The 12,298-nt window shown below is 41.3% G+C and overlaps 2 protein-coding genes across 3 annotated transcripts in view; one reads left to right on the top strand and one right to left on the bottom strand.

Annotated features, from left to right (window-relative positions):
• Nucleotides 1–12,298, bottom strand: part of LOC121377873 — a 221,966-nt gene that overhangs the window by 13,488 nt on the left and 196,180 nt on the right. The gene's annotated exons all lie outside the window — the stretch shown is intronic.
• On the top strand, nt 2,149–6,230 carry LOC121376950 (baculoviral IAP repeat-containing protein 3-like). Of its 2 annotated transcripts, none has more exons than XM_041504760.1 (2): nt 2,149–2,639; nt 4,923–6,230. In XM_041504760.1, the coding sequence occupies exon 2, from the start codon at nt 4,967–4,969 to the stop codon at nt 5,999–6,001; it is 1,035 nt and encodes a 344-aa protein (XP_041360694.1). In that variant the 5' UTR covers nt 2,149–2,639; nt 4,923–4,966; the 3' UTR covers nt 6,002–6,230. The 2 variants fall into 2 exon arrangements, with proteins under 2 accessions (XP_041360694.1, XP_041360693.1); XM_041504759.1 differs by having other exon boundaries at nt 2,150–2,660.

Genomic DNA, 12,298 nt, shown 5'->3' with positions numbered 1-12,298 from the left:
CCTTTTCAATCACTCGGCTCTCTCTCTCCCCTCTCTCTCCTCTCTCTCTCTCTCTTTGTCTCCTCACACCTATGTCGCCTCACTCTCACTCTGGCTCCCTCCTCTCTCTCTCGCTCTCTCTCTCTCTCTCTCTCTCTCTCTCTCTCTCCCCCCCCACTGTGTCTCTTTTACTGCTTCCCTCCTCTCTCTCTCACTCTCTCTCTCTCTTCTCTCTCTCTCTCTCTCTCTCTCTCTCTCTCACACACACACTATGGTCTCTTTCACTCACTCTGCTCCTCTCTCTCTCTCTCTCTCTCTCTCTCTCTCTCTCTCTCTCTCTCTCTCTCTGACTCTCTCTGCTTCTCTCTCTGACGCTCTCCTCCACTGTGTCTCTTTTACTGGTTCCCTCTCTGTCCCCCCCCCCCCCTCTCTCTCTCTCTCTCCTCTCTCAGAGAAGAAATCTACAAATTCAGTAGCTATTGTATATAATTTCTTCTTCTTTTTTTTTTTTTTTCTTTTTTTTATCCGTTGTATTTTTCTTCTAAATAACAAACTGGACTTCAATTTCTTCTGTTTCTTTCACAATGTTTGTGCCGTTTCGTTTTCCGGGAGGAGTATTTGAGTAGTTAATAGTCTAAAACTCCTTAAACGGTTAAGAAAATAATTTTCTTTAAGTTTCTATTTTTTTTTCTGGGGTGGGACAATTGCCCCACCCCACCCCTTGCCCCCACCCACCTCCCGCTAGCTACAGCCCTGATAGGGCTGGTATGTACAGGGTTCGCAACCCAGTACCGGCTACCACCCAGATCGGGTTTTAACGACTTAGTGGGTAGCTGTAAGGTCACTACACCCTCTTCTCTCTCTCACTAACCACTACCCATTAACAACTAACCCACTGTCCTGGACAGACAGCCCAGATAGTTGAGGTGTGTGCCCAGGACAGCGTGCTTGAACCTTATTTGGATATAATCACGAAAATAAGTTGAAATGAAAAGTAAACGGGCCGTAGTCCAGTGGTACATCGCTGACCTGATGCGCGGTCGGTCTAGGGTCGATACTCAATCTAGCCAGTGCACCACGACTGTTATATCAAAGGCATTGGTATGTGCTATATATTTTTAAAGGAGTTTAGTGATGCATTAAAAATTAATAATAATAATTTTTAAAAAAAGAGAAAGAAAAAGAACACTTCAAACGGGCAGTGACAATTTTATTATATATTAATTGTTTTTGGTTTTTTACGATCCCCTTCAAACCTCCCCCAAAGTTCCATTGGCATTCCGCCTCATGTCATTGCCCCCCCCCACCCCACCCCACCCCACCTCACCCACCCCTAAATGGATTTTCTAGATCCGCCACTGACTAAGCACAGATAATGAAAGAGGAAACCCGCTAAAAAAAACGTATAGTTAAACCAGTTCGGTTTTTTTCTCACTTTTCTAATTGTTTTTAATAAATTACTACATGTTTCACTAATTAGTATAGACGCAATACCATACTACATGTATATTTACACGTTTGACATGTATTATGTGAAATTATGTTTATGCCTATAGGCAATTGTTTTGGCAAATAAATTAATTGAAATGAATTGTAAGTGTTAACACAGCTACTGATTCCATAAAATGTACATGTCAAGCCAAGGGGAGCTAAAACAAATTACTCTCCTTGAACTAGTGTACTAGTGTCAGGGGAGTGAAGGGGAGCGAGTGTGTGTGTGGAGGGGGTTAATTTTTGGCCTGCTTCCATCAGACAACTGTTCAAGCATGCCTGTCGTGGGCACAACTTCTGACTTCACCAGAGTTATGTCCATGACGGGGAGAGGAGGGGGAGGGAGAATGATAGCTTCGCTTAAATAGGACTGATGAGCTGCTTCACAGATATTATTTTTTTCTGGTCAGAGAGACGTTCATCAACTACGTAACGCTCTATAGTCCGTCCCACCATCCTACAAAAAGAAAATTTGTAAAAAGTGTTTTTTTAAATAACACCGACCCCCCTCAAAAAAAAAAGGAAAAAGAAAGACGATAAAAAAGCAAACACCCCCCCCCCCCCCCCCCCCCACGAAAACAAACAGACAACAACAACAAAACAAAAAACTTAAAAGAAAATTAATTTAAAAACAATCGACTCTGAAATAAATAACTTGTCGTAAATACCATAGTATGAAAAAAGGTGTTCCCTGTGGGACGGACTATACAAAAAAACAAACAGAAAATCTTAAAATGATGAAATTGCATAATGAGAGTGACAAAGAATGGGTGGGGTGGAGGCACGGCGGAACATGGACTCTAGCTCCTCCCCCCCCCCCCCCCCCCAATAATTCTCAATAAAAATATTATTGGTAGTAAGCAGATGAATATTACCTGCAGAATGCGGGGAATGGCATTTCAGAAGACATCTAGTTTCCACAATTCTATGGAGGAGCATAACCCGAACGCCCTAGAAACCTTGCTTTGCGCAATCAATCTCAGTCACCCCCCTTCCCCCATGTCTCGGTCACTGCGATGGAATTCTAAGCATCCCACACACGTGATAGTGAATGGAGTAGCAGGATGTACATCTGTATAGTAGTCAACTTACTTCACATACTAAAAATAAAACAAGACACAGAGAGCTGACACGCGGCCTGAGGGGAAGTGTTCTGTATATCATTTGACGCGAGTCATCGGCACGTAACGGTAATGCCAGGAAGCTAATTATCACGAATTATCAGAGGCCAGTGACATAGGGATGGAAGGTGGGGGAGGGGTACGGGGCCCCCAATCAAACTATTTTTTTCTTTCTTAAACTATTACATCTTCTTAAATCATACATATTTACATACATACATAGTGTGGGTTAGGGCCGTAGCTAGGATTTTGTGTTGGGGGGGGGGGGGGGGGGGGGGCAACTGAGTAGTTAATAGTCTAAAACTCCTTAAACGGTTAAGAAAATAATTTTCTGTAAGTTTCTATAATTGTTTCCGGATTTTTTCGGGAGGGGGGGGTGGCAACTGACCCGTTCCCCCCGCTAGCTACGGCCCTGAGGTTGCCCCCCCCCCCATAAAATCCTGACTGCGCCAAGGGGGGAGGGGGCCAGGGGACCAGTCCCCCTACGAAATATATTCCGGCGCCTCTATTGTCTTTCTTTTAAAAGTATTTTCATTGGGTTGCCTACATCACGAATTATGGGCGGGATGTAGCCCAGTGGTAAAGCGCTCGCTCGTTGCGCGGTCGGTGTGGGATCGATCCCCATCGGTGGACCCATTGGGCTATTTCTCGGTTCAGCCAGTGCACCACGACTGGTATATCAAAGGTCGTGGTATGCACTACCCTTTCTGTGGGATGATGCATATAAAAGATCCCTTGTTGCTAATTGAAAAGAGTAGCCCATGAAGTGGCGACAGCGGGATTCCTCTCTCATTATCTGTGTGGTCCTTCACCATATGTTTGACGCCATATAACTGTAAATAAAATGTGTTGAGTGCGTCATTAAATAAAACATTTCTTTCTTTTTTTTATCACGAATTAATCCATGTGTCATTTTCCGCTTAGTCCCGTCTCCTCAAATATTTCCTGAATCCGGCCCTGTAATCAGGTTGATAGACGGGATTGATTTCACACACGTACACCTCCGCTTCTGACGCCTAGGTCTCTTACCTAGTTATATCAGTGGCGTAGCTAGGTTTTTATAATGGGACGGGGGTGGGCGATGGGGTGCACGTAATTGAACTCTACCCTAGAAAATCATGTTATATGATTGTAAGACGGGGCTAATGGATAATATGGAGGGTTAAACGATGTGATACGGTGGGGGGGGGGGGGGGGGGGGGGGGGGGAGAGTGGGAGGGACACGAGCCCTGTGCCCACATCACTTTGAGCTATTATATATTATTATTATTATTATGTTTATAATTTTTATGTTAATATTATTATTAATTAGAAGTAGTAGTAGTGGTAGTGGTAGTGGTAGTGGTAGTAGTGGTATTTTACTTCTTGGTCAACTAGTGAGGAAGTGTTAACTGTTCTAGATAAAACAGGACACGAGGAAAAATGGTATGCCATTTACGGCAATCCAATGTTCCTTATTTGAATACATTATCTAAATAACACAATGTGACGAGTGACTTCCGGATTTTTGAATCTGACCATAATAAGCGGTGGACAAAACAGGATTTTAAAAACCGGTAGAGAGAAACCCAGTAGATGCAGTACGATTAGTCATATATATATATATATGATTGTATTGCATACCAAAATATAAAATGCGAAAATGCGAAAATCAAATATACCGACTATTTTCTGACTAACCATTGGCAACTAGCAACTAAACCTCTGACGTGAACAGATAGCTCAGATAGCTGAAGTATGTGCCAAGGGAAAGAGTGCTTAACCTTTAATCGAATATAAACACGAACCACCCCCCCCCCCCCCCCCCTAAGATTTAAATTAATACATACGCCCATATATCAATATATTAATTATATGAATTTAAAAACAAAGACGCCAGATTGGTGCCAATGAATTTCATCCTGTTTCTGGTAAAGTAATAGTCAACTATCAGAATGCGACATTCAGACATGTTTTTAATATGCAAATTACGTGTTATCACGAGTAGGTACATCCCAGCAGTATACTAATACCAGTATTAGACATGGCAACAAGACGTTTTGACGTGAAACGCAGCTTTATAGGTAATGACGTTATACAAATATGAATTTCTGTCAGTTGAGTCTAATGACGTCACAATTAAATACATGTAGCCTACTATAAAAACAATATTTTAAAAATGTATTTTATTTTTCACCTTTTCTACGCATTTGAATTGATTCAAGTCTTCTTTCCTTGACACAAATTAGTCATTTATCATTCTAATACACGGACTAAACAAACAGCTACTGACTACTAGTTTTCCTAAATTTGCCAAATTCTTTTAATCGCATTTTGCTCTGTATGTTTTAGTTCGCCAAATCGACCAGGAGAAGAAGTTTAAACATCTTTGTTTCATGGCTAAGAGAAACACCGAAGAATCACACAACAGCAGAAATTCGTTGACAAACGTGACAACGAACGGCCAAATTCCAACCGAAGCGGACAACATCAGACGGCGGTACAGCACGTTCCAGGGTTGGAATGGCGAGAAATCCTCCCTACAGTTAGCTATATCCGGATTCAAGTACACCGGAAATGACGACAAAGTCGTATGTGAAACGTGCGGCCTACAACTGTACAACTGGCTCGAGTCGTATGACGTCATCGAAGTACACCGGATACACTCACCGGACTGCGCATACATTAGGAAATGGTTCGGTCAGGAAATCCAACCGGCGCCCCCCAGAGAGGTGGGGAATGGGGTGGAGTCTAGCCCCCCTCCGAAATACCCGTCGTATAGGAGTTATCAGGTCCGACTGTCCAGCTACACTTGGTGGCCCATAAAACGCGACCACCAGAGTCCCGCGCGCATGGCTGCGGAAGGTTTCTTTTACGTGGGGAATTCCGACAGAGCTCGGTGTTTTCAGTGCGGGATAACTCTCAGAGATTGGGACGACGAAGACTGTCCATTGGACGCTCATGTCACGTGGTCTCCTGATTGTGTATTTGCTCAAGCGAGAAAACGTGAACATCCGGAAACAAATTCGCTTCTTTCAACATACGAAGTTCCAGAAAATCTGGATAGAAATGGATTGAGTAATGGAATTGTTTATACCGGAAAGGAAAAGCTAACAGAGGTAAAGAAAAAAGAAGAAACGAAAACTGATGAAAAGTTATTTACTGAAAGTACTAGCCGCGGAAAACAAAACACAGAAGAAGACGGTTCAGCAGATAGAAGTGGCGTAGGCGCTGTTGGGGGTCTGGCTAGTAATGGTGACGTAACATCCGGAAATCGTAGCGCCATGATAGAGGCTGTATTGGAGTTCGGCTGTAGCATCGGAAACATTGAAAAGGCGATGGAGGATGAACGTAAGAAAACCGGAAGAGACTTTCCAGACGCGCAGTCGCTGTTTCTAGCAGTGATGGAGATTGAAGATAATTTCAACTAGGCCGATCAACGACAAGTCAGTGTTTGTGGTACAAAGCACAAAAAAATGTATACTTATATTTTCAGTATTATCTTTAGTCTGTGAATGTTGTATGATGTTCTGTTTATAGATGTTGTATTCGTATATATTTATTTATTTATTTAATTTATTTATGTTCTCTCTCTCTCTCTCTCTCTCTGTCTCTCTCTTTCTCTCTCATATGTCTCCCCCCCCTCAGAGAGTGAGAGAGTGACAGAGAGAGAGAGAGAGAGAGAGAGAGAGAGAGAGAGAGAGAGAGACAGAGACAGAGAGAGAGAGAGATAACATTCATGCATACATATATATTTTGTGCATGCCTTATACATGTTTGTATATTTAGTGCTTAGAAATCTATTTTTATACATTATACTATTTATAACATTATTTAAAGAAAATTAACATCTTATCTGAAAACACCGTGTTGTGTGTTTCCTGGTGCTTGATAGACGTGAATATATGGTGAAAAATGTAATAACCGCCCCCCCCCCCCCCTCTCCCCGCAAGAAAAAAAAAAAAAAAAAACAAAGAAGAGAGACCACCACCAACCTCCCACAAAAAAAAAAAAAAAAAAAAAAAAAAATAGACAAATCAAAAAACCAACAACAATAACAAAGAAAGAAAAAAAAAATCCCGACCTACTCTACCTATTTTGGACACGTTCCCGGAAATACACACATTTAAAGGACATATATTTATGAGCTTAATACATACATGTATAATCCGGAGATTGCCAAATCGTTTTTAGTTCAATACGAAAATCGTATACAACATAGAACAATGAAATGCTGCACAAAATCATCTTATTATGTTGTCTATTATCAGTAACATTTCCACTGTGATATGAATTACTTTTAAATTGTGGCATGGAACAAAATGTTATTTTTGGGTATGGCGCTATAGAAATGAATGCAAACATAGCCCCCCCCCCCCCCCCCCCCCCCCCATAAAGAATATGGGTTATGTTTAGAGTTAGGGTTAAGAAAATCAGACAGTAATGTTAGGAGTAATTAATTTTGTCAAAAAGTTAATTTTAAACATATAATCTGCAAAAATATTTGGGTATGGCGCGATACCAGTTTTACTCTCTGGCAGAAACCCTGCATTAGGTAGGTAGGTAGCTAGTTTAACGTGCTCATATTCCACTAGGATCACGATCACTCCGATCAGATCGGGGGCCTGACTCGGGACAGGAATATCATACTATTAAGAAGATATTCATTATGTACACGGAAAATAACCGGTTACTGTCTTAAGATATCGGATTGTTTTTTTCTGCAAAGGTTAGAATGGCGAATGCCGCGAGTCTCTGCCGAGATATCAAGTCCGGGCCGGACTTGCATTCCTGGACAATCAAAATTTAAGTCCGGTCGTACACATAAAAATTAAATTATAATGTAAATAAAACGAAAAACAGTTTCCTTACTGGTTTATTTAATTAACTTAGTATACTGTGTATGAACCAACACAAATTATCTGTTAGACCTTATGTACTGGTATTATTATATAAGTTTGTGCCTTGTTGTCAGTAATGTTGCAGGCGCGTATACATAGGGTGTGGGGTGGGGTGGCGTGGTCTAAACACCCCTCTTCAAAGCAAATTTCTACTTGCCACATGTACTGCTTTGTCAATTTTGCTCATTTTCAAAAATTAATTTGGTCTAACATATGGCTCTAGGCTATATGATATCTTAGTCCGAACAAACCATACCGTCGATAAAAAAAAAAGTTAAATGGTTTTCGTTAATGTTTATCAATTAATAGAAATATCAATGACTAAGAGTGGGTTTTAGCAGCTCAATGGGCTACTACACCGACTAAAACAAAGCAGTAACCCCTGAAAAATTATCATACTGTCAATAATATGCACACACAATTTACAAAGATCCTTTGACTAACTACTCATGACACTTTTACACCTGACAGTTGTGGTCACAATAGGCATTCAGGGGGACGGGGTGCAGGCTGGTTTTTATTGCCGGAATGAAACGAAAATATCTGAATCTGGAACACAACATATATTTATATTCGCATTAATACCAAGATGTTATATAGGATTCCAAACAAATCAGTCTGCATTTTTACATGGATTACAACTAATATTGTGAGTAAAATGATGGAAATACATGATGAAGATTTTAGGCCATCTCATTTTGCCCGAACGTGTCCATTAATTCCTAGGAATACAAGTCCCACAGACTAGGATTCCGAGGAATGGAAGTCCGATCGGACAAAGATTAAGAAAATCGCAATTAATCAGATTGTGACTTACCGTCTGCGTTCTTTTTACACCGGTACTGGCATTAAAAAAAATCTCCCATTGCTCAAACGCGAATTTAACTATGAACTAAATTTACTGCTCCCTCCCCCCCCCCCCCCCCCCCCCCCCACACACACACACCCAAGCCAACAACAACCAAAATAAATAAATAAAAGACTGGGCTGTTAAGTTTGTTGTGTTTGTTCAAACACCAAAAACAATGTATCTATATTTACATTAAGCATTTACTTACGACATATCAGACTACGGTAGGCATTAATATGTATATCATTTATTATATTAAGCATAATGTGATATGAATGTGCAATATATGTTTTATATATATATATTTAATGCGTGTCCGGAAGATATGGGACTGGGGCGGATTGTTAAATGTGATCTATTTTCAAAACCTGTAGCATGCACGGCGTAGCGGGATGGGCGAGGGGGAGGGGGAGGGGGTTATATTGTTTAACAACAATGTTTCTTATGTATTTTAGTGTGTATATAACTATATATATAACTATATAGATAACTATATATATATATATATATATATATATATATATATATATATATATATATATATATTAACGTATTTTATTCCTGTATCTTTTGCTATTAATAATGTGATTTTTAGTCTCCCATAACGCCATAAGGCCTTGATATTGCTTAATAAGAATGTCACGTATGTATTTTATTGTGTGTGTGTATATATATATATGGTGAGACTTTAATAAAATACCTGTTTGTCTGCCTGTCTGTCTGTCTGTCTGTCTGTAATATGTGCAATGGGTAAGGCTACAGCAGTACAATAAATTATTATTCTCCTTGTTCTTGGTACTGTTGTTTTTGTGGTATTAAACATTAATTGTTTCCCTATCAACTGTATCATACTATTACAGTTTACAAAATCCTAATGCGAGGCGTCGTTAGACATTTTAGTAAAATGAAACATATGGTACATAAACTTAAATCTGAACCACAACACCATTATCATTGGTCAAGACCGTATCTCTGCACAACGCAGAGTCGAATGGATATTTGGCTAAATAGTGGTTGATTCCATCAATCTAAATCTATCCTTTTGACTGCCACAGTTTGTTTTGTTTAATGACCCCACTAGAGCATATTGACCCATAAATGATCGGTTGTTGGATGTAAAACATATGCAGTAGCGGATCCAGGGGGGTCCAGGGGTTCGGACCCCCCCCCCCCCCCTTTTTGAAAACCGACCATAACCTTCAAGGGGAAACGTGATTATATTAACTGTTCTGTGTAAAAATAGAGATCATTCATCACATTTGACCCCTCCCGCCCCCCCCCCCCTTCAGAAATCCTGCATCCGCGCCTGGTAATACGCCGTGGTAGAGGAAACCCGCTAAGAACAGGAGAGGGTTTGAGATGGGGCGGGGTGGAAGACTGGACTGTCCGCGCTTGACAAATGCAAGGGAGCACAAACATCGCGATAAAGGTCGGTTTTGACATTATCAACAAGGAATCTTTTTATATGCACTTTTCCCCCAGACAGGACATACCACTACCTTTGATATATCGGTTGTGTGGCACTGGATGGGACGGGGAAAATAACAATTATAGAATGACTCCACTGGCGTGATTCAGATATTGTACATGGTATACACTGTCAAAAAAGAAACGCATAGGCAAAATATTCATGGAATTATCTCTTTAATACAAAGTGGCATAATTTCGTTATTTATGATCGTAAAACAGCCACCAAACCGAGTCGCACGAGGGCGCTAAAACCAGTACCTTGTGTGGCCACCAGCAGCAGCAATCACTGCGCGACATCTCCTTGACATAGACTGAATGTGTATCTGAATCCGGGTACGTGGAATCCTAGCCCATTCTTCCTGCAGTGCATGTGGCAGTTGCGGAAGTGTCTGAGGCTCCGGGTTACGCTGGCGTACACGTCTGTCCAGTTCGTCCCATATATGTTCAATGGGGTTGAGAACTGGCGAGCTTGATGGTCATGGCAGCACATTAATGTTCTCATTCTGTAGGAAATCCATTGTTACACGTGTCGTATGCGGCCTAGCATTGTCCTGCTGAAAGAGTTCTCTCTGTCGATCCAAAGTGGGAAGCATGAGACGGCGAGGAATTTCATCCCGGTAGCGTACAGCTGTCAGGTTGCCTTGTACGAACACAAGTTCACTTCTGCCGGTGTATGAGATTTGCTCCCCACATCATGACACTCCCTCGGTCAACTTGGGAGACGCAGTTGTTGGCAAAACATTCATGTCGCTTTCCCAAGTCCCACCCCTGTACATTCGTGCACCAGCGAACACGTAAATGTCGATGTTGACGTCGCAGGACGGGGCCAATGGACGGTCTCCTAGCCCGTAAACCAGCTTCTCGAAGTCGGTTCCGAATGGTTTGCGCACACACCCTTCTCAAACCAGATATGCGTCCAGCAGTGTTCGTTGCTGTGGCAATTCTGTGACGCAAGTGCAGAACCCGGATGTAGCGATCTTGTGCTGCAGTTGCTATGCGAGGTCTTCCACTTCTGGGCCGGTCTTCAGCTGATTGAAACTGTTGGTACCTGTCCCAGAGACATAAAATGGTGCTCTGATGGACGTTCATCTGGCGTGCGACTGCTGACTGCGATTCACCTAACTGGAGGCGGCCTATTGCAATGTTTCGATTCGGCAGGCTTAGTCTTGACATCTTGTAACTCATCTACGTCGAAATGGAATTGAGGCATCATTGCGAGCATTGCAGCTTTAAATACCCATCACTACCCCCGAGTTGTACGTGCATTCGCCAAAATCTGACCATTTCACGCCGATTTCCTGCAATTGTCGCACAACGTGCCACAACATGCGTTAAATTTGTTTTAGGGTGCATTTGGGCATGCTGTCCCATTCCAGGAACATTAGCAAACATGGTCATTCAGCAACAGTGTACATTGTAAAAATCAAACACTTTTCTTCTTTCCTTATCACCTATGCGTTTCTTTTTCTTTCTTTTTTTTGACAGAGTATATTTGAGCAGTATATATTATATACTATGGGGAAAAAACATTTAGCAGTTTGGTAGTACTGTATCGGACTTTAAAAACAAAGCTACAGTGTAATATTTTACGTTAGTGATGGAAAGTTAAAGTTTGTTTTGTTTAACGACAACACTAGAGCACATTGGTTTATTAACCATAGGCCATTGAATGTGAAACATTTGGTAATTCTGATACGTAGTCATAAGAGAAAACATGTATATCACGACCAGTTGTGGTTCACTGGTTGAACATTTGCGGTGAAATAAATTTTAGAAATATTTTGATGTAGATATATTTTATGTATGAGCATAAACACAAAGTAAATGCCGGTGTCACGAAATATAATCGCCCCCTCAAACGTTTCTCCCCCGGCGAATCTATTTCGATATACTCCCCCCCCCCCCCCACCCTTGAAATAGAATCGCCCCGACCCACAAAATAACACCCCTCCTACCCCCACCCCCCACCCCCCTTAAAATATTCGCCCCTTAAAATGTTGAACGGTTTTACTCATTATTAGTTATTCTGTCACTTAATGGACAATGTTGAAGTAAATTATTGTTGAATGCTGGTGGACTAACGGAACATAGACATATTTAAATCACCTGTTCTGATATATACACTTGTGCATGACACACACACACACACACACACATGCTAGAAACACACACACATACACACATGCTAGAGACACACACACATACACACATGCTAGAGACACACACAAACAGTGTGACACATGCACAGATAAACATACGCACCCATGCACATATAAACGCATGCACAGACACGCACGTACACTTACAGACACACACACAGAAACACACACACAAACACACACACACACATGCACACACAAACACACACACACACATGCAAGCATACACACACATACACACACACACATACACACACGCACACAAACATACATATATACATACATACATACATACATACATACATACATACATACGTACGTACACGTTAGATGAATGGACAAAGAAAG

Source organism: Gigantopelta aegis, chromosome 7 (assembly GCF_016097555.1).
Source record: "Gigantopelta aegis isolate Gae_Host chromosome 7, Gae_host_genome, whole genome shotgun sequence".
NCBI lineage: Eukaryota > Metazoa > Mollusca > Gastropoda > Neomphalida > Peltospiridae > Gigantopelta > Gigantopelta aegis.
This window is presented reverse-complemented; position numbering and strand designations above follow the sequence as displayed.

Bases quoted from the DNA above. Each gene is read 5' to 3' on its own strand.
- LOC121376950 (XM_041504760.1), top strand. From the start codon at position 4,967: ATGGCTAAGAGAAACACCGAAGAATCACACAACAGCAGAAATTCGTTG.